Source organism: Vanacampus margaritifer, chromosome 1, assembly GCF_051991255.1.
Source record: "Vanacampus margaritifer isolate UIUO_Vmar chromosome 1, RoL_Vmar_1.0, whole genome shotgun sequence".
NCBI classification, from domain to species: Eukaryota; Metazoa; Chordata; class Actinopteri; order Syngnathiformes; family Syngnathidae; genus Vanacampus; species Vanacampus margaritifer.
In genome coordinates, this window is record NC_135432.1 from 9,023,182 (window position 1) to 9,046,509 (window position 23,328).

Sequence of the window (23,328 nt, forward strand, 5' to 3'; positions counted from 1 at the left end):
TCACGTTCTTAACCACCTGGAAAATGTTCAGGTCTGATTTGATAATCTTGTGTCTTTTATCTGCTCAATCCGAATAATCAAAACAAGTTAAAAGTCTTAAAATGTATAAATCATTGCTTGTCTATTATTATTATTATTATTATTATTATTATTATTATTATTATTATTATTATTATTATTATTATTATTACTCGAGAGTTGTTTATACATTTCTCTTTCTTTGTTTTGGCTATCATTATAAATATTATTAATTATCAGTATTTGTGTTTTCATTTGGATGAGCTACAGCATAGGTGTCAAACTCCGGTCCTGGGGGGGCCGGATTCCAGTAGGTTTTGAATGTTTCCGTTCTCCAACACAGCTGATCTATGATCAGCTCATCAGCAAGCTCTGCGCAAGCCTGATAACGATCCTGCTGATTGTAATCAGCTTGTGTTGGAAGAGGGAAACCTCCAAAACCTGCAGGACTGCAGCCCTCGAGGACCGGAGTTTGACACCTCTGAGTTACAGCATTAACGTGATTTTATTTTTATTAAGGCGAGGATTTCATACAAGTCCTCGACGCTTCTTTTACTCTCCTGCACAATTATTTCTCTCTGTCTTGTTAGCCAGTTTCATTGAGCAAATAAATACATTAAAAAAAAGAATGCAGTATACCAGTGGATCATCTTATAGGATCATTTTACAAAATCTAAATCAAAATCAGCCAGAAGTGAGCATGACGTGATGGCGAAAGGATAGACATCGATACCTCAAAACCACTTTTTTTCATGCGGCGACAAGATTTGAGGTAGGTGCGAATGCGCTTGCGGGAGCGCTCCTGGAACTCGGGGAACTGGCGGCCGCACGATTCCATGATGGCCTGGATCTTCTCCTTGGGCTGTTTGGAGATGGGCACCATGCGGTCCAGATTCTCATCCACGAACAGACGCACAAACATCTGAGAGGGGGAGGGGAGAGGATGTAGAGCAGAAAAAATAGGAGTAGGGAGTAGTGTGGGGGGGGGGGGGTGAGATGGCGGAGAGAGGGGTGCGGATTTGAAAACAAAAGCGAGGAAAGGCAGTGAGGGGATGGGCGAGCGTACGGCGGCGAGTGCAAGAGGCGGGGAGGGGGAGGTTGTGTGTGTGTGTGGGGGGGGGGGGGGGACAAAAGATGAAAATCCAATCACGGGATTTTTTAAATATTGCTTTGTCTTTTTTAAATAAATTTAGATCTATGGAAACGGTCACAACTTTTTAATAAGCCGCACAGATATTAGTCGTTCTACGCAAAGGATGACACCAATGCTATTCGTTAGCCAGTCTTAGGCATTTTGCATTGCTTGTTAGCATTAAGCTAAGCGGCCTTCCCTCAGGCAAAGTTCGCTGTGATTCTCGTTACTTTTTTTTTCTTTTTTTTTTTTCTCGTTACTTACGTTGAAGGCTTTGAGTCTCTCGGGGTCCATCCCCTCTGCGTCGTTGATCTTATCGCTGTCGTCGTGGTCATCGTGATCGTCGTCGTCGTCGTCGATGATCTGCGCGCGGCCGGAGGTCAAGTCATCAGCGCACGCACTCAGTTCGGTCTTGACGGAGTCGTAACTTCCTGAGCTGTACGGAGGCGACTGTCGACACATGATAGCAAACATACTCTTCATTATTCATGCACATGCTGTAGTATGATTTTCGACTCATAATAATTGTCTCCTCAATTCCACCAACACGCCTTCCTTTGAGGAAGCAGGGTCTGGGGACTCTGAAGTGGGCTCCCCTATCTCTGGGGTCGAAGTCGCCGAGGTGGTTGGAAAGCTTCTCGGTGGCAGGGCCTCGGGGGTGGATGAGATCCGCCCGGAGTTCCTGAAGGCTCTGGATGTTGTGGGGCTGTCGTGGTTGACACGTCTCTGCAGCATCGCGTGGACATCGGGGACGGTGCCTCTGGATTGGCAGACCGGGGTGGTGGTTCCCCTTTTTAAGAAGGGGGACCGGAGGGTGTGTTCCAACTTTAGAGGGATCACACTCCTCAGCCTCCCAGGTAAGGTCTATTCAGGGGTGCTGGAGAGGAGGGTCCGTCGGGAGGTCGAATCTCGGATCCAGGAGGAGCAGTGTGGTTTTCGTCCCGGCCGTGGAACTGTGGACCAGCTCTACACCCTCAGCAGGATCCTCGAGGGTGCGTGGGAATTCGCCCAACCAGTCCACATGTGCTTTGTGGACTTGGAGAAGGCGTTTGACCGTGTACCTCGGGGAGTTCTGTGGGGGGTGCTTCGGGAGTATGGGTTACCGAGCCCCCTGATACGGGCCATTCGGTCCCTGTACGACCGATGTCAGAGTCTGGTCCGCATTGCCGGCAGTAAGTCGAATTTGTTTCCGGTGAGGGTTGGACTCCGCCAAGGTTGCCCTTTGTCACCGATTCTGTTCATAACTTTTATGGACAGAATTTCTAGGCGTAGCCGAAGCGTTGAGGGGGTCCGGTTTGGTGGCCTCAGCATTGCATCTCTGCTTTTTGCAGATGATGTGGTGCTGTTGGCTTCGTCAAGCCGTGACCTCCAGCTCTCACTGGAGCGGTTCGCAGCCGAGTGTGAAGCGGTTGGGATGAGGATCAGCACCTCCAAATCCGAGACCATGGTCCTCAGTCGGAAAAGGGTGGAGTGCCCTCTCCGGGTCGGGGAGGAGGTCCTGCCCCAAGTGGAGGAGTTCAAGTATCTTGGGGTCTTGTTCACGAGTGAGGGTAGGTTAGAGCGGGAGATCGACAGGCGGATCGGTGCAGCGTCTGCAGTGATGCGGACGCTGTATCGGTCCGTTGTGGTGAAGAAGGAGCTGAGCCGAAAGGCGAAGCTCTCGATTTACCGGTCGATCTACGTTCCTACCCTCACCTATGGTCACGAGCTGTGGGTCGTGACCGAAAGAACAAGATCCCGGATACAAGCGGCCGAAATGAGTTTCCTCCGCAGGGTAGCCGGGCTCTCCCTTAGAGATAGGGTGAGAAGCTCGGTCATCCGAGAGGGACTCAGCGTCGAGTCGCTGCTCCTCCACGTTGAGAGGAACCAGTTGAGGTGGCTCGGGCATCTGGTTTGGATGCCTCCTGGACGCCTCCCTGGGGAGGTGTTCCGGGCATGTCCTACCGGCAGGAGGCCCCGGGGACGACCCAGGACACGCTGGAGAGACTATGTCTCTCGGCTGTCCTGGGAACGCCTTGGGGTCCCGTCGGATGAGCTGGCTGAAGTGGCTGGGGAGAGGGAAGTCTGGGCTTCCCTGCTAAAGCTGCTGCCCCCGCGACCCGACCCCGGATAAGCGGAAGAAGACGGACGGACGGATAATTGTCGACATCACTTTGGCCCGAACACTGATTTTTAAAAATTATTATTATCTATTCTATTCTTTCGATATTATCTAACGTCTCTATAGGAATTCTTATTATTTTTCTCCGCATTTTGGAGACCCCTTAACTCATTCACTGCCATTGATTTTAATTCATTTGATTGAAGTTCATCTGAACTACAGACGCTCCCTTACTTACGAACACTCGAGTTACGAACAACGGTACATACGAACATGTCTGCGCGTACAGTATGTCGAAAAATGTTCGGTAAGTTAGATTTTGTATGCGCGCCTTTTTCCGAGTAGTGCTTCTTTCCGCCGCTAATACCGACGCTTGGCGCTGTGAGAGCTCATTGGAGGCTCAGCAACGTGTCGAGGAGGAAGAGGAAGAAACGCCTGTCCCCATGAAGGAGGAAGTAACTTTTAAAGCCCATTCCAGCGACGACGAAGACCCTCTCATGATATAAAATCCTCCTCTTCCTCCTCCTCCTCCTCCTCCATCATCTCCTTAAGCATCGAGTACATCTTCCAAAAGTAAGTTAAACTTCATTTTATTTATCTTATTACGTACATGTACATACTGTGTGTGTCTCTCGCTCTCTCTCTCTAACATACGTAGTACAGTACAGCACTGTACGTATTCTCTCCATTTTATTAAATGTTTTTTTTCAGTACAAACCAATGCAGGTTACTTGTACAAGCCTTAAACATACTTATATAAACCTTCAATATGCTTATATAGTCTTTAAACATAAATTATAATACAAAATATAGCACTGAAGCAACTTACGAACGAATTCACCTTACGAACGATCGCTCGGAACGGAACTCGTTCGTAAGTTGGGGAGCGTCTGTATTTCTATTATTTCTATGAGACCCAAAAATCGGAATCAAATCGAATTGTGAGACAGTCAAAGATTCCCACCCCTCATGTTTAGTATCACAAACTATGTAAATGTTTGCCCATTGTAACCTGATCATCCTGGAAGGGGATTACCACATTTGCGGTCCCTTCTCAAGGTTTCTCATTTTTTGCCTGTTTTTTTTTTTTTTTTTAGCTTTTCCTTGCCCTCTTGTGGGTCGATTAGGGGATGTCGTTGATATTTGTCAACTGTGGGCATGTGAAGCCCTTTGAGACTCTTGTGTGATTAAGGGCTATATAAATAAACTTGATATGCTAAATAGGAAGCTCACCATTTTGGATTTATTTGGGGAATTTATTATTATTATTTTTGGGCACCATTTTTGGCCTTTTAATACTCGTTAAACTTTGCACACAGAAAGGCCTAGTAAAAACATTTACATTTTAGAGGCTTCTTGTCCTGTGACAGTACCCTAACGTGTCAGTACCCCAACATGCAAGAACCCCAATGTGGCCAGGATTGTGAGGGCCCTTTACAGCTTCTCGCAGCTCTAGTTTTATTTGATTTAACTTTTATTTTTCCAGGTCATTGATAAGAGATTATCATTTGCAATGTTCGCAATGCAGACTTGGCAGAGGTTTCCTGATATATTATAAGAGGGTGTATACACTTTTGCATATGATTTCATGTTTATTTGTAGTTCCCCTCTTGTTAAGGGTTAAAAACACAAGAGTTTGCATGTTTACCTTGGCATATTCGGTTTTGATGGGGTACTTCCTGCTGGGGTCTGCCGGGAAGGAATTTGGCGGCGAGCACCCGGCGGGCAGCAGCCTGTCGCTCAGGTTGACCGGCTGCTGGTCGTCGGAGGAGGACGAGGACAAGGTGGTGCTGAAGTCCAGCGGAGCGCTCAAGCCGTTCTCCGTCACCTCCACGCACGAAGTGTTGCCCTCCGGGGGGTTCCCGCCCACGGGTTGCACCTCAGGCGAGGTCATGGCCGGCATCCCGTTGCCACTGCTGCTCTCCGAGGAGTCGTCGTCTGCTGGAAGGGGAAGAGGGGAAAGCGGGGATTTAGACAAATTTATTGATCATGGTGCCGGCAATTCATTTTCAATTTCCAGGTGTTGCGGTCTGATGAGACCAGAGTTGTTTAACAACTTTACATTTGGGGCAAACATGACACTGCTCATCACTAGAGAAAAAAAGTACCAAAGTGAAACATGCTGGTGGCAGCAAACATGAACAGGGGCTGCAACTTGGGGCCTTAACTCATTCACTGCCATTGACGACTATTGACGTCAAAAATTAATTTGAACTATTTCTATTAGTTAACATTTTTTCCACTTTTGTTAACAAGAGTATGAAAACCTAGATTTTTTTATTGTACATTTAGAACAGATATAAATTTTATGATTAATCGTGAGTTAACTATTGAAGTCATTCGATTAATTTTAATCGCTTGACGTGATTAAAAGAAAAGAAAAGATTATTAAAAATTAGGAGCGTCAGGCGATTAAAAATTTCCATTGTAATTAATTGCATGACTTCACAAGTTAACTCACAATTAATCACAAATTTTATATATGTTCTAAATGTACAATAAAAAATTCTAGGTTTTTTATACTCTTGTTATCAAAAGTGGAAAAAAAATGGTAAACTAATAGAAATAGTTCAAATGAATATTTGACGTCTAGAACCGTCAATGGCAGTGAATGAGTTAATGAACACTTCAAAATTACTAGTTCATGTTCAAACAAAACCTTCATGTCAGGAAAAGACTACTAGAACATCTGAATTTTATATGGGGTTGATCAGAGGCACTTCAAATGGTGGCAGGTGTGTGCTGACTCCCATTTAACTTGAGGTTGAATGTGATTAGTGTCAACACAGCCATGCCCCCAGTTATTAGGGTGTGCACAATTCTGCAACCACATTATTTCAATTTTATGAGAAAAAAAATCTATTGAGTTGTACATGTCACATTTATGTCACATTATTTATATAAAAAAAAGTACTGGCATTTGAACAGGGGTGTGTAGACTTTTTATATTCACTGTAGGCTAAATGACAGGTTAAAAAAAGAGAGGGAAAAGCAATGCAACACACAAAAAAACGTTGCATGAAAGATTGAAAGAAAAGCAATTCTTTTAGAAAGTTTTGGCTGATGATTTTTCTTTTGCTGTTTCTCCGATAATCTTTTTGTGCTCAAATATGCGAACATGCAATTCCACGGTGACACTTCCTTCCTCCTCACGTCACGTGTATTTGAGTACTTTCGGTGACTTTGTCCCAATGTGCGTGCGTGTTGTGTGTGGCGTGAAGGTTCACAGTCGCCTCCTTTGTCCTACTTTCCTAAGCCTTGAACCCGAGCTGCTTGACGTTGGGGCTGCACTGGCGGCCCACCCGCTGCAAGAGTGGATTTACCGATTTGGATTAGTCCACTAAGAACAAGCCAAGCTGTTTGCCACAATTTGAGATATGAGCAGGAGATGGTAGCGGCAGGCCAAACTGACAATTATTTGAATAATCCATTCATCTCTTGATTATGTTTTCAATGAATCCAAAGAATAATAATAACTTTCCAAAAACAAGACAAATTGATTATGATTCAGTTACAGGTTTGGTTCATAACATCAACTTGAGAATTGGAAAGAAAGTTGATCAGTATTTTTCAAAGTAAAGGCAGATGTTTACAAATGTCTTATTTTGAAAAAGACAAAGATCAGCAGTCTCCTTTCATGGTGAAATGCAGAAATTCAAGAAACTTTACTGTTGAGATGCTGAAATTTGGAGGATTTAGGTCATTTAAAAAGAAAAAGGTCTCTAAATGATTATTATCACAATGGTTGTCAATTAATTTGATAATCAACTAATCAACAACTAATTGATAATCAAGCCGTTTATTAACTTAAAATTATTTGAATCCTCTGATTACATGAAATATAGAGAATTACATCTTGTGTGTTTAAAGCAACCACATACAGCAACTTTGCCTTAAGTCTACTATCTTAATGCCAATGCTAACACAAGATGAACATTGCCATAACGAATGCTAACACATAATATTTCTGTGGTGGTGTTTAAATGTACTTGAAGCCACACATATGTAGACAGACAACAATACAAACAAGCATGAATACTTTATCCTCTGTGGAAAAAACAATGAAAAATACTGTATGACTTATGCTAGCTGAGTACAAGACTTCTTTGTTGGTCTGCATAGCTGTATTATACCGCCACCAGGTGGCCAAGTGGTCACACAACAGAAGAAGCCCCAATTACAGTCCATCAACATGCCAACTGTTTCATGTTGTTACTCTCTTTTTTATACCGCAAAACACCTTACAAGAATTAAAACTAAAATGGATTAATGGCCTTATCGATCGTCCTAATATGAAAATCTGATTTGAGACACGAACGTTTTGTGGTCACGGAAGAAATTCAACTTGAATGTCAACTTGCACTGCGCAAGGACGTTTGCACGACGGCAGCCTCACCGTCATCTTCCTTGATGGCGGCTGTGGGGTTGCTGAGTCCATTGGCCGGTGCGGGGTCAGGCGCTGGCGGCCGCTCAGCCGCCCCCCACACGGGCTCGGCGCCGTTCATGTCCTCGCTGCTCACCGACGAGTCATCCTGCACGTGCCACACGAGACGCAAACAGAAGAAGGCGGTCACATTCAGTGCTTGAGGATCACAACCTAAAGAATCCGAATCAAAACGAATCGCAATGTACACAATTGGAATTGTGATGTTCTTATTCCCATTTTATTTCTAATGACTTCTTGATGAGTAATTTATGTAAAATACCGATGAGGAAGTAGGATCTAAATGATACTTCACACTCCTTTTTAGATTTTCAGCAAATGCAGTTTTAGGATGGGATGTTTACATGCCAGAGATTTTACAGTTAAGTTAGCTAATAATAAATAATATGTTTTAAAAATTAATTTGTTGAGTAAATTTCCTAACTTTGAAAAGCTGTATCCTCTGAATGAGGAGTGAATTGGAGTGAAACATGTTTTAATTTCTATCCTCTGATACAAAAAAAGGGTATGATTTCAAATTGTGAAGAAAATACACAATTAATGATGATTTGGTTCCTTAGTCTGTCAGAAAATCGGCAAAAATGATGATCATGGTTTTCCAAAATAAAAGCAGAGGTTTACAAATGTCTTATTAAAAAAAAAATGTCCGCCTTCACAGAGGTCTATGGAAATAGGAGAATACTGAATGTTGAGAAGCTGACAATTGCCGATTAATTTAGTGTTTATACTAAACTTTCTAACTTTTAGGCAGCAATTGGTAAAACGCTTGGTGTAGCCTAACACCAACACGGGTGAAGTCGAGTATTATGGATTAGCAGAGGAGAACCCACCATAATCTCTCCAACGAGCCCGTCATGACCTTTGACCTCTTTCACACCTTTGAACTTGGCCCCTGCGAGTTACGCCAAGTGTCAGAGGGCATCTCTGTTGGTCCACGGCTCCTCAAAATCATTTCCGATAGATGCCGTAACATTTTATAACATAGCTACAATAACAAAACAATGACTCCGCACTAATGCAACCTAAAGGCAAAAGTCAAAGCTCTGTTATGATTGTGATTTTTTACATAAACATACCTTTATTGCATGTGTCAACATTTTTTTGACTCTCACACTTTTTTCATGCCGACTTTACTTTAGTTGAACTACAGATATTTGCTTGGAAAAAAAACACTGACTGAGAAAAAAGTGTTATTTCTGTTGTCCTGTAACTTGAAAACATCTGCTTTTATTTTGAAAAACAATGAGCAACACTTTTGACAATTTTCTAACAGTGTTACACACCAAAAGAGTCATGCAGAATTCCATTTAAATCTCTCCTCTCCCCTTTGTTGTATTTTATTCCTCTTTTCTTTCTTTGTATTTTGATATTTTTTGTTAATATTATTCCTAAACAATGTAGAAAGACTGCCTGTTTAATTTATATTGTACATATTTTCAATAAACATTTCAAATGACATCACAATGTGTGAACTACAATATTTTTCTTTTGTCATCCTGCTCATTTGAATGTTTAAATCTCCAACCTGCAACACCTGAATAGTTGAAAGCCTGCATATTTGCACACTCTACAATTTTTTTGTTTTTGCACTAGTTCGACTATTGCCATTCAAACTCAAATACACTGTGCATTTTTTTTAAGTTAAGTTTATAGCGCCCCCTTCTCTCTTTCTGTTTCATTATTTAAAAGTAAATAGTCAAGAAAATTATTATACTCTATCTGAAAATCTGTAGCACTGCCAAGATAAGGTGAGCATCAATCTTTGTTTATCTCCGGTCCTGGCTGGGCTGATTTTGCCCCACAGAGAAATGTTTTTAATAAATCCCCCCCCCCCCAAAAAAAATAATAAAATAAGATAAAATAAAATAAATAAAAACACACAGGGCTGTAGCTTGTTTCTGATTAAAAAAGAGGAGCTTGTGATTGGGGTATGTGCGGGGGGGGGGGGGGGGGGGGGGTCAGTGGCGTGCTGCTCCTGTGCAGGATCAAGCAAGCGCGTGCGTGCGGCTCCACTATGAGTTGATGCTGTCAACCAAATGTGAGCTGAGCACACTTCAAGCAAAACAACACTTGGGCATCGCTTCTAATGCTGATGATTCTGCTAAGGCTGAATTATGATTATGATTATTAAATACGCAGCGACCAACGCAATGTGCCTTTCTCCGTGTTTGTTTTTGTTTTGTTTGTACTCACCCTCGTAATCCAGCCTGGCTTCCGAGTGCCCGAAAAACGCACATCACGCGCGAGTGCCGCTCCCTGCACTTTGCTGGCAGGAGGGGGAAGGAAAAATAAGAGGAGGGGGGCTCTTTCTGTCACAACCTCCCTCACGTGGGAGGGGTGTCGTGTATGACGTCACGCCCACAAGCTTTAATCCCGGTTCACGGTGGGGGGACGGGGGAGGGGTCTGATTTAGCTCATGCTGACTTGAAAATTGAGCGCTCGTCCAACAGGCATCAACATTTCTGGAAAACGGGCCATTTATTTTGTCATGTTGGCGACCAAAGAGTGCAGGTGCGGAACTTGTAACAATTCTGATGGACAGTATTCCTTACATATCGGTGGCTCATATCGTGTGGGGACCACCGTTTCCCTTTTGACTTGCCATTTAAAAATGTTCCTTCTTTGCAGAACACTGCAGCTCAGGATTTGACCAGGACAAGGAGATCAGAACATATTAGTCTACTACTACATATATATTTTTTTTTGATATAATGGTTCGGTTCCTGAATAGATTAAGGAAATGCAATTCAATATATACACAGTCGGGTTCTGAGGTCAGTAGACTTGGGTCAATTAGTTCAAAGATTTCAATGCAAATATGGTGCATTCGCATTTAGCTGTCATTAGTTGCTCCTGAAGATCAGCCCCAAGTGGATAAAAAAAAAAAATACTGTATAGGTTTAAAAAAAAAAAAAAAAACTTTTTTTTGTGCTTTCATACCTAAAATTAATAAAAATTTCCCCTCAAAATCATGTTCTTTCGCTGTTTGCTCTTTTTGTAATCTTAATGAACAACTTTTTAGTTTCTTACTTTGCTTTTCTTTTTTTTCTTTTAAATGTATTAAATTATTTTGCCTTTAAAGATTGTATTTTAAATATATGAAGGACACCGAGTTACCTTGTGAATGAAATCTGCTATAGAAATACATCTGCCTCGCCTTGCAGTGGATGAATATATATATATATATATATATATATATATATATATATATATATATATATATATAACACACACACACAGAGAAGACGTACCCTCTCGGTGGCAGTCATGCACTGCAGCTTCATTTGCTTCAGGTAGGTGGCAGTCAGGGGCATGTTGTAGTCAATCAGGTCAGGGACCAGCGAGGTTGGACGGTCGTTTTCTGATGAAAAAAAAAAAAAAAAAAAAAAAGAACACCAGCATTGAGCCATTTTCTTTCTTTTTTTTTGACTCATCTTTTTATTGCCACAACACATTTATTCCCTTTGTATTGTACAGGAAAAATAGAGGCTAAACTGTTTAGTATAGAGGTGTGTGTGTTTCGTTTTTGTTGTCGTAGAAGCCTCAAGTGAAAGAATGTGTCTGCAGTACTCCCTTCGTCCGCTCGGGGGAGTCTTACATCATCTATCGCTGCTAGTGGGCCTCTTGGGTCTTTGTTACATCATGTTACATCCGTCCGTCCATCAATTTACACAGCACGCCTTTTCTTTCGGGTGAGGCGTGCGGGAGCCTCTCCCAGCCCAGCTGACTTTGGGGTGAGGCCAGCCAATCCCACGCCACAAGTAGACAAACAACTATTCACATCCAAGAACAATTTAGAGTTTTCAATGGCGCTAAGACGTATACATTTGCAATGTTAGTGGAAACTGAAGTTCTCTGTACACAAAATTGCTTAATATTCAAAATGTACATCATGTTATACTGGATTCAACTTTCTTCTTCTTTTTAAATCTAGTACAAACAATAAATTAGCATTTAGTCTTTTTTTTTTAAAAGTGTTCATTTTCAAACATTTAAATTTTTACAACTGTTATGGTTCAAAAATTTGGAGTGTCCTAATTAGTGCGCGGATTTTGAGTTAATTTAAGGTTCCTTTAACTCCACACATTTTTTTAACCGACAATTAATGACTGGAAAGCCTGTACTGAGGGAATTCCAGTCGCAATATAGCAGGCACGTTCACGTCAAAAATTTAGCAGTAATAAATTTAATAATAATTTATATATGTGTGGAGACTAAGGTCATTTTAAAAATGTGCAGAATTTCACAAATTACTTCATGTTAAAGATTAAATAGCTCTTAATACTTGTATGAAAAGAAAAAATGCACTGAGCTGTCCCTTACGTCTACTAATTGAAAAATGACGTCAATAAAAATCACACTCGTTTTTTACAGTACAGTACATACTTTAAATTTTAATGCGAATTTATGAATTATTATGAAATTATAGTACTGCACCAATGACAAAAAGATTTAGCCACATTTCTATTAGTTTAACATTTTTTTCCCCACTTCTGTGTTAACAAGAGTACAAAAACGTAGGATATTTTTTTTATTGTACATTTAGTACAGATATAAAATTTGCGATTAATTGTGAGTTAACAAATGAAGTCAAGCGATTAATTACGATAAAAAAATATTAATCGCATAAGTCCTAATCATGGAATGGCGGAATGTTGGGAGCAAGGTGCACTCCTGAAGGTTGATTTTGAAAACAGCCCGTCAGTTAACGATGCGAGTGAGCGAGTGAGCGAGTGAGGTTGTGTTACCTTTGAACTCTGCAGTGCTAGGGTTGATGTGCATCCTCTTCTGACACTCGCCGCAGCTCATTAGGAAGCGAGTCACCGCCTCGCGCGGCAGGAAGGCGTACGTCTCTGCTATCTGTGGCGGGGGAGGGACAAGAAACTAGCATTACGGGGTTATTTTAGTTTTTTTGTTGTGGCAAAAGTTTGAAGTCAGCGATGTCGCCGTATGGTGTGATCGTTTCGCAATCAAATTCCACTTTAACCATCGGGAAAAATGGATGCTCCTTTGTGAGCCGCCGGAATATATCCGCTTAAAGCCCCCAGTGGCTGTAATGTACCCCAGCAGGCTTGTGCACGCCACAACAACGAGGCACGCTAAAGTGGTCATGCCAGTGTGAAGCCCCTGTTCACACTGACTGTCAACTCACTTTTTTTGTACCTCCTCCTCGCTCTTCACTTTTTCTCTGTGTGACGCAGCGTGCACAGCCAACAACGAGGCACTCAACCAGCAGACTATCCAAAAGGAAGTAGAAAAGAAATATGGAGATTGCCAGCTAGCTAACCGCATGTCAAAGCTGTAAAACTGATTTGTTTTTTTCCCCCTCATTCTACCGCCTTCTTTCCATGACGTGCACACACTCAGGGCAGACAACGAAGCGCTCTAAAGCGGCCATGATTAACAAGCTAGCTAACTGCAATGCCACAATTGCACTAGAAAACAGACTTCCACCCACCCTCCCCTATTCTTCCTCCTTTTCTCCGTGATGTGCGTGCACTCATGGCTAACAGCGAGGCGCTCTAAAGCAGCCACGCCAGGAGAAAGCTCCGGTCCACATACTGATTGTCCTCAAAGTTGACTTGAGAAAAAAAAAGAACAAAGAAAAATCCCTCTTCTTTACTCTTCCATCTTGCACTCATGGTGGACAATGAGGCATTCTAAATCAGATTATCTGAAGGGACAACGCATTTTCGAGGTGCTGCCATACCTGGCTAGTTAACTGTGTTTCGTAATTGCACCCGAAAACAGCTGATGACAATGAAGGCACTCAAGTTTTTATGTTGTGTCCAAGCTTAAGTGCGTTACTGGGCAACGTTTTCGTCACGTTTACAAAATTAGAAAAATGGTGACAAACAGCTTGGGCTCCCTTCATTCCACACAGTCTATATGGCACAAACATAAAAGGACTCGCTGGATTCTATGCGGGAGATGGATGCGAGTACGTAGATTATGTAAAGTTGGTCTCTGTGAAGTGGGCAATTAGAGACCACCGTCCCCCAAGCACCCCTCCCCAGCCAGATGAAAATAATAAAGTACGTTCAATTAATTGATTTTTGCAATGATTCAGAGAGTTCGATAAACGGCGATGTTATATTTATGAATAAAATCCGATGACATCCGCCAGACACGTCCACAAAGTGCCGCCTCGCTCAAATCCACCAAAATCGCGTTGCACAACCGGACCACAACTTAGACCTGCTTCCAGCTGGTCCAAACATGAGTCCACTTTTAGCCACCAAAAGAAAACGCTCTCGGTCCAGCTGAACACCGAGCAAGGCTTGATCTGCCAAATTCACACGAAAATGAAGACGCACCAATCTTTACGCCACGGGCATATGCACTGTCCATGAAAATAGAGACCTCTATCTACAAAATTAACTAATTTGCCCCCCCCCCGAAAAAACGTTCTATTTTAAATATTACCATGCTCCCCAAAACGCATTTATAGTTTTTTTTTAAACATTTTTTTTTTTATTATGCTAGAGCATACAGAAGGCTTTGATGCAGCCTCTAAACTGAAGAGAATGCTCGAAGCAATGGTAGTTATTACAAAAACGGCCAGCAGGTGGCAGCGGAGCAAAAGAGATCAACCAGGGCCATGTTGCAAAAAGGCTCTTTCTCCACTGTTTTAAACAGATTTGTGAATAATGATGAAACTTAGCTGTATTCTAATGCTAATTGCTGCAAAACGGAAACAGATAGAAATATTAAAAAAAAAAATCCTGATGAAACAGGAAACTCTAATCTTCTTTTTGGTAGGTTCCATGTTTTTATAGCAATAGAACACAATATTCTGTGGGCCTTGCAAAATCCAGTAAAACAGCCGGGAGCGAAGCGGGTTGGGAGTGAATTAGTACATAGTTCTTAGTCTTTTCGCAATTAACTTCAAATATAAGAACGTATTAAGAAACAAACCTCTGAATTGACTTTATGTTTACCAGAAATCTCCACCTTGGTGTTAGTGTTATGCTTGGCCTGGCACGAGCCCAATACCCCCCCCCCCCCCCCACTGTTTGTCTCCAGCTCCCGCCTCCCCTCTTCGTCCCCTCTAGCGTTTCCCTGGAAAACGCGACCTTCACAAGACCACGGAGAGACAGCAGGGGTGCCCACCCCCACCGGGCCCACCGCCGCTGCCACTGCTCCCCATCAGCTTTGCCCCCACCCCCAACCCACACCCACACACCCACACACACACACACATCCCGGCCCCTTGAGGCGGGTGAGAGGGAAAGGCCACCCAGAGGAGCGTGCTCCTCCCAGAAGGCCACAGTGACAGTTCCATATTATGCCCTACCCCACTCATGCTGCCTCCTCAAAAGGGGACACGCGATCAGACCTGACAGGACCTCTCTACAGGGCAGGGGCACAAGTAGAAATGGGATTTTGGTTCCTCAGGGGAAGTGGGGGTGTTACCAAAGTCCCGCAAAACTGTCCGACACGGCCGCAAAAACACGAAAGAGCTGATTTTTGTCCCGTTCCGCTCGGTCCGGGCATCAAGAAAGCCATTTCCTCCTTTTGTTCTCCAAGCAGCCGTCATGTGACACAGCTGGCAAAGTTGTCTTTGTGTCCTTGGAAACTACTGATGCTAAAAAGGATTGCATTGCCACTGAAATATTTTTTTAATATAAATGTTTTTGACACAGAAAGAGATCTGCAGTGGTTAACGTGTATTTAGCCACCGCATGCTCACTTTTCCATAAGATTAACTTGATTTGTCCAATCCCATCACGTGATCGGAAATTGAGGCCAATCACATGATTTGGGGCTGAAAAAGATTGGATTTTTAAATTTTCTTCATTTCAAAAGTCAGGAATAAAATATTTTGGTCACGTGATTTGAACCCCTGCTGACTCAAAGGAAACTTTTATTGGAATATATATATATATATTTAAATATATATATATAATTGCGATCATTTGGATGTGCTCATTTTTCTTCTTGATGTGTAGCTGAGGTATTGGATCGGGACTCGCTATCTTCAGATACTCAATAACAAGTGACTTTGATGCAAAGAAATGTGATTTCCCATTCCTAATCACAACTAAAGCTGTAGCTAACACATATTTTAATATGAATGTGTCGTCTAGTATAATCTATAGATTCTCAATCAAGGCCACTTGGCAGCGATCAATAATTTTGATTAATTTTTGATTTGAAGAAAATTCAAATCTTGTTGCACCAACCAACCATCAAACATTTTGACATTGACAAAAACTATAACTTAACGCAATGAAATGAGTGGAAGTGCCACTGGGGGCAGTATTGCACAGTCCAGTCAATGCAGAAATGAAGGATAGCTTCACAAATACTCCAAGTGATTTAGTACGATGCTGTAATATGAGACATTTTTCATAGGAGAAAAAAATTATAAAGAATATATGTCTGTGAATATTGTTACAACGTGCTAATCCACTGTTAGTGTTAAAATATCTGTTGGCTAAAATGGAATATCTACTGTATGCTAATTGACAGCATGTAAATGGTACTTTATATCATTATGTTAGCATTAAGCTAGTAGGGCCTTTCATTAGGCCATTGTTAGGTTGTTTAAAGGGACACTTGATTCATTTAGACATTTACAGCAAGATCTATAATTAATTTGATGACTTCACATCATTTTTCATGTACAATTAATACCTTTAAAAGCCTATTTTGCCACTTGCTGTCAACTGAAGATGACACCACAGTTTGCAAACGTCACATGACCAAACCCAGAAAACAGGCGAGCCATATATGGTCGTTACCTGAGCTCTGAGCACCTGCAATGTGAACTTCAGTCGACAGCAAGTGGCAAAATGTGTTTTTAAAGGTAGTATTTGCACATTGAGTTACCTTGTGTATGAAATGTGCTATAGAAATAAAGCTGCCTACATAAAAAATAATGAAGTTATAAAATTTATTACAGACAAAATATTAACTTCTTACTGCTGAAAATGGTTAAATCAGTCAAGTATCCCTTTAAAATACACAAAGATTCGTTCTCTTTGTTTTCCGTTTGATTTTTGAGTAAACTGCAGCTGGTTAAGGTGCTGCTGGTAAGAGTGACAAACTCACCGCTTTGTAGGTCTTCTTTTGGCCCGCGTGTTTGGGGGCCCGGCCCGGGTCGGCGCCAATTTCCACATGCATGGCGTAGATGATGTCAAAGAAGTCTTCCACCACTGCCACGCGCTTGAGGGACGAGTTGTCCTGGGCTGAATTGCCATCCGAGCACTGAAACAAACATACAAGCTCCATTTTAGTTGGATGCAAATACCGCAAAGAGTTTGTACTTGGACTGTGATTTTGCTTAATAGCCCCGTCAGAAATCTGTTCTGAGCACCAGTTAAGATCCGCAATTTGTTATCTTAAAATATACTTATAAAAAAAATTTTCAGCACCCATGAATGGTTCGAGCCACATTTTAGCTCCCATGTGCAAGTCATAAAATTAGCAATTTAAATAGACTCGGGTCATATATTAATTTACAAGATTACACATTGCAGGTTCTATTTTCATCCTGTGAATGGCACGTGCAGATTATTTTTACACAATAATCAGTGTGATTAATTGTGTTCACTGGTGTTTATAAAGACCTCTCCTATTTCTATATATTGTATATCTAATTAAAATCGCAGATTAGTCGTAGCCTATCTGATTTTGGGTGGGGCATACCCTGGATCGCTCGCCAGCCAACGACGGGCTCATCTAATATTTTGAGGGCAAACATGTCCCATGCGTCGCATTGGTGGGTCACGTCGGTGCGGACAGCCGTGGCAAGTATTTGCCTTTGAGCCGGAGAGGTGGCAAAACATCTCATCTGCACTGCGTTTAAAAATAACCCGTTGAAGAGCAACAGTCCCTCCCACCGAGCGCCACCTCTGGCAGCCGTCCTGCCTCCTGCACCGTTGACCCTGTCGCCATAGAAACTGCCACTGATTTCTCTCGGGCGGGCAGGTGTGCCGGGCAAAGGGTCACGTGACGCACCCTGGAAGTGGGATCGCCAGGACAACCGCATCCATGCACCGCGTCGCTCTCCCTGCCAGGGTTTCCCGAGTCTCCCCCACCCCCACTCAAGTTGCAATTGGAACCATCCCGGGAAGCAGTTAACATGAAGTCATGGATGAGAAATTGAAGTTTGATTTTTAGGAGACTGGGAATGATTGTTTGCTTGTAAGAGGAGCATTCTGAGTGGAAAAAGTTGTCCCGCGGCCCTGAAGGGAGCACAACATCCCCACCCCCTTCATCCTTCCTCCCCCCCTCCCCAACATTTGTGTACTCCACCCGGTTTGTGACATTTCTTCGCCCCATCCGGACGGACCGTGGTGCACCGTTTTCTCAGCCCCCCCGCGCACCCCCCACAACCCCTGCTGCCCTCCCCCTCTCCTTCTCTCTTCTTGCTTCGGCTCTCCCAAGTGCGAGGTAATGATGGTTGCCATGGCAACTAAAACCAGCTCACAGAGCGGGTTTGTTTTAATCCGGCCTGCCCCGCCTCTTCCCAGCCACTCTCCCCTGTCAGCATGGGCTAAATGGAACGCTAATAAACGAAATCATAACAATCCTCCAGCTCATCATCGCAGCTGTAATCTAGCAAGGTATCATCACCGTAACCCCCACCCCTCCCCGCCACACCGCTCCCGGTGACATCATCACGAGCGCCACCGCTGCTTGGGACAATGGTGTCAGGTCCATTCACGCCGGATTTAGATAATCTCATCCAAGTGTGGTGTGTGCATTGCACCCACAGCGCTGCTGCATCGCTGCTGAATTCTTCCCAAATTCTCCGAGACGCACTCGGAAGAGACGACGACGATCAAGGCCTCATCGTTGCTTCAAACACTTAATTGGTACAAAAAAGTACATGTTTCTTGCTATTGGGTTTTACTCTATGAATTTATAATTTTCTTTAATGATTATTTTAATAATTAATTCATCCGTTGATTTTTGCGATTAATCAAATCAGCTATTGGTTTGGTGTGTAACATCTGTCATAAAATTGGCAAAAATGTTGATCATTGATTTCCAAAATAAAAGCAGAAGTTTGCAAATGTCTTATTTTTTCGTGGTGGTGGGGGCAAAGATAATCAATTTAAAATCAGGGACGACTGCAGTAATCTGAGAATACTTATTCCCGAGGGGCTGAAATTTTAAATTATGATTAATCAATCATCAAAATAGTTGTTGATTGATTTGATAATCGCTTAATTGTTGATTAATCAATGAATTATTGCACAATTGTTTATTTTCAAACAATCTACTGAATTTTTCTGTGAGATCACAAAATAATTATCCATTATCAAGAGATGCAATAATTAATCACTTAATTGAAAACTAATTGATTATCAAACTATTTTGATAACTGAGTAATTGTTTAGGGCCCTGAACTCATTCACTCCCAGCCATTTTCACTGAAGCAGTCCCATTCGCTCCCGGCTGTTTTACTTGATTTTGACTGATTTTGCAAGACCCACAGAATATTGTGTTCTTTTGCTATAAAAACATGGAACCTGCCAAAAGTATTAGATTAGAGTCTCTTCTCTCATCAGGAAAAAAAGTATATTTATAACTGTTTATGTTTTGCAGCAATTAGTATTAGAATATAGCTAAGTTTCATCATTATTCACAAAACTGTTGAAAACACTGGCAAAAACAGCTTTTTGCAACATGGCCCTGGTTGAGCTCTTATACTCTGCTGCCACCTGCTGGCTGTTTTTTTTTGTTTTAAGCGACCTCTTCAGGTCAGAGGGTGCATCAAAGCCTTCTGTATGCTCTACCATAAAAAACTTTTTCTTTTCTTTTTTACGCAAAAATACGTTTTTGGGACCATGGCAATATTTAAAATAGAACGTGTTTTTACGTTTTTGGGAGCAAATGAGTTTTAAGTTCTTTTGACTGAACCGTCTGATTTCAACCTCTCAACAGCAAATATATTTCGATTTCTGGATTAGCTTTGTGTTGAATCCAATTTGCAAACATCTGTTTTTTAAAATAATAATAATAATAAATAAATTTGCCACTGTGGTGTTCAGTGATGGCGTCAGACGATGTCAGTGTCTAAAAAAGTGGTTGTGATTAATTGTATTTTTATTCTAACCACCTGTCGAGTCAACTTTAATGCAAAATAGATTACTATCCAATCCATTGAATAATCAATACAATAATCGATTCTAGAAATATTTGATCTTAATCTTAATCTTACTTTGTTGTTTTGCAACCTGTTGTGTACAAGAAAATGAAGTTAGCCACGACGCCAGTCTCGTCAATACCCGAAGGCCGCCTCGAGTTCAACGATTTCAGTCGAGACTCAACAAGGAGTGAAACATTCACCCCTGAACGCATCCTGCTTTGCCGTGTGCGTGTTTGTGTGTTCAAGTACAGCAGAACTGGAAGCATCTCAGAGGAGAACAGCTGTTGAATGGCGCAGCAGCTATCATCATCATCAACGGTGGCGGGCCCTTTTAAAGAGCAAATTTAGGAGACATGTCAGCATCCCTAAATGGCAACAAGACATCATGAACACACCGCAGCGCTTCTTTCTTTCCCTCCTCGCTTTTTCTTTGTAATCCCGCAGGACTTTGCTCTCCTCCCCAGCCACTGTACGACCAGCCCCCATCCTCGCCTCGCCTCGCCTCGACTCCCTGTCCCGCAACAAACCCGCTCTGTTGCTAGGAGACTGTAGGGTTTGAGTCGGCCGCCCCCACCCCCGCTGGCAGTCTTGCGCGCACGCACGCACGCGCACGCACGCAGAGCACACGAGTCGCTGATGGCGAGAGGAGCGGTCCTGCACAAGGCAGGTCAGGAGGAGGAGGAGGAGGAGGAGGTTGGGCCGCTTGACTGGAAGCAGCTGGGTCACAAAGGCAAGAAGGCAGGCCACAAGAGATGCTGGACCTTGCAAATGAGATCCACGCACATGCAGAAAGATCCATGCCAGGCCAGGGATTTTCCACTTTTTTTTTTCCACGTCTTATATCGTGGGCCTTCACGTGCGAGTTTTTCCACATCGTCGTTTGGCTCATATTTTACCATAGACTACAAGCACAATTCAGACACCACGCCACTAGATGGCGCTAGCAAAATTCACAACATCTGGCCAGCATCAATTCACAAATATAATAACGCTCAGTACTCGACTCTTGAGTAGTCACCAATACCAACACTAGCACTTTTGATACATAAAATTTCCATAGAAAACCCCCCAATGAAATACCATTTTAACCCTCCTGTTCTGCTGCGGGTCAGATTGACCCATTACAAGATTTTTAGCTTTATAAAGTACTAATTATAACTAACATGTTTTGAAATGTTTTTATTTTTTTTTGCTGTTTTGGACACATTTGGGATAACGGGTCAAATTGACCCATGAACATGAGTAATATTCCTGAAAAAAACAGTGGGTTAACTACCCCTATGCATAAATGGATACCGCTAATTGTTAGCACTGTAACATTACAAAACTCTATCCTTCCTAGTGGGTCAAATTGGCCCATTGCAATAATTTTTTTTTTAAATCAAAGTTGTAAGTGTAATGACTCAAACTATAATTATTTATGAAATGGTGGGTATGTTTGTTAACATTTAGATAACGTTAATATGTAGATTCGCCCTCTGCTTCTGACAAACTAAGATCTATCTAAAAATTAAAAAAAAATCCGTAAAAAGGCATGAGAGAGAGGCCGATACCAATACCTTATAATAAGGCCGGGTATTGGCACAATACCGATACCTGTTATTGGTACTCGCCCCTCCCTAGTATTTTGTACTTGCATTTCCATGTTTGGAGGTTATGTAGAGAGCAAATGTTGTTATTGTGCATTTTTATACACCACAATATTGTTGAGAAAAAACGGCTTAACTGAAACTAATGTTAGGTATGCAGATGTACACGTCGATGTTGGCATACGAGTCCTGCACATTTTTCAACATGTAGCTACAAGTTCTTTATTTTTTGTTTGGTATTGTATACTGTGGTAAGAAACGTCTTAAAAATATTTACATATTTGTAAATAACGACAACCGGGGTCACTGACGCGTCACAGTACAGCAAGTGAGGAGGGACATATTACATTGGTGTCGGTAACCAAAGAGCCACATGAACCCATCAGAAGTGGGCATCGTCATTGACTGGAATTGATAATTGATGGAAGTGCCCACCTTTTGGTGTGTGCTTCAGCAATTTCAGCGAATGCTTGATAATGACTGAGCACCGAGTGAAGCAGGATTACTTCTGTCGATCGCGCTGAGTACACACGGTCAATCCGTGTATTTTTGTGAGGCTTCGCATTATCAAATATTTGCTGAAAGTGCTGAAGCACACGCCAAAAGGTGGGCACTTCCATCAATCACTAATTCCAGTCAATGACGATGTCCACCTCTGGAACCCGTTTCATAAAAGAAACCAAACAAACGGGAGCCACAAACCGTTTACACATCCAAAATGAAGTTCGATTTTGCTTTCCTTTTTTACTTTTAATTTCAGCTGCAGATACCCATTGAACCCAGTGGCCCATTCAAAGTGATGTGTCAGTGTAGCCGCCATATTGAATGTGGCAATTGCATTTGCCATCAAAAAATAAATTTAGTAAAATAATACAATCAAAAGCAATGGTTTCTTATTAATCCAATGAGTTGTGGCTTGTCACATCTCCAAGGAGGAAGTGAACGAGGCATCTCCACAAACAGCTTCCTTATACCACATCCAATACAGCAGCTGTTTTGATATTCTCAAAATGGCGTCTATTGTAAATGTTGCCTATGATAATACCTGCCAGCAATTGTCGCAAAGGGTGCCATTCAAGACTATTGACTGGGAGCGGCAGTGCATATATCCAAAAATATGTATATGGAGCAAAGTAAGTGCTGTATATAGGGTATTGATGATAATTGGCCCCGCCCATGAATTTCATGTGCCGCTTTAAGTCTGGGCTCTGGCGACGGGTCTGTGCACGTCTGATTAATAGTGGCAGGTTATGGTGCATATGATATGACATCAAATGGGGATAAGACATCATTACCCCCATTGTGTTTCTTCTCTATTTCTTCACCTCTGCTGTTCTTTTTACATCATCATCATCCTCCTCTCCCTTCTGCCTGCGCTCACAAAGGCCATCATTAAATCCACATTAGGTGCCGCCAGCTCCCTGCAAGCAACCGTCCTGTACGTGCGCGTGATGAACATTCTCGGATGGCGAGCGTGACACTCCCAATATCCGACGGAACCGGCGAGAGGAGCGCCGGTCCCGGGACCGAGAGTGTCTGCTCTCGTATGTAAATGAGCTGCAACCCATCATCGTTGCGCGCCCATTTCCGCTCACTCTCACTTTGTCAAATTGTGTCCTGGGAAAGGAATTCAAATGACAGCTGAGGTGTGCGAGGGGGGATTATCGGTGACTTAAAGGTGTGTGTGTGAGTGTGCGGGTGTGTTAGGAGCGGAAGTCTGACTGTCTCCCACACGGGGGTTGGGGGGGGGGGGGGGTTGGGGGGGGGGGGCGGGCCCCAGGCCAGTTAAAAATGGTGTTAATTTCTCCTCCTATGGGGAAGCAAAGAGCGGTCTCTCCATGGCAACAGAGAGGCTGCTGAAAGGAGGAAACGCCGAGCAGCCCATCAGCGACCCCCCCTTTGTACCGGAGCGCATACGAGCACAAAGTAGCTAGAACA

The 23,328-nt window shown here is 42.6% G+C and overlaps 1 protein-coding gene across 2 annotated transcripts in view; it reads right to left on the bottom strand.

Annotated features, from left to right (window-relative positions):
- Positions 1–23,328, bottom strand: part of nol4la (nucleolar protein 4-like a) — a 40,318-nt gene that overhangs the window by 9,510 nt on the left and 7,480 nt on the right. The window contains exons 2-8 of one of the 2 annotated variants that reach the window (XM_077542550.1): positions 16,753–16,908; positions 12,444–12,555; positions 10,947–11,056; positions 7,648–7,783; positions 4,900–5,189; positions 1,415–1,600; positions 752–940 (exon numbers count right to left, since the gene is read on the bottom strand). In XM_077542550.1, coding sequence (XP_077398676.1) covers positions 752–940; positions 1,415–1,600; positions 4,900–5,189; positions 7,648–7,783; positions 10,947–11,056; positions 12,444–12,555; positions 16,753–16,908 — 1,179 coding nt within the window. Of the gene's footprint in view, positions 1–751; positions 941–1,414; positions 1,601–4,899; positions 5,193–7,647; positions 7,784–10,946; positions 11,057–12,443; positions 12,556–16,752; positions 16,909–23,328 lie in introns of both variants that reach the window. The other variant, XM_077542543.1, reaches the window with a different exon arrangement.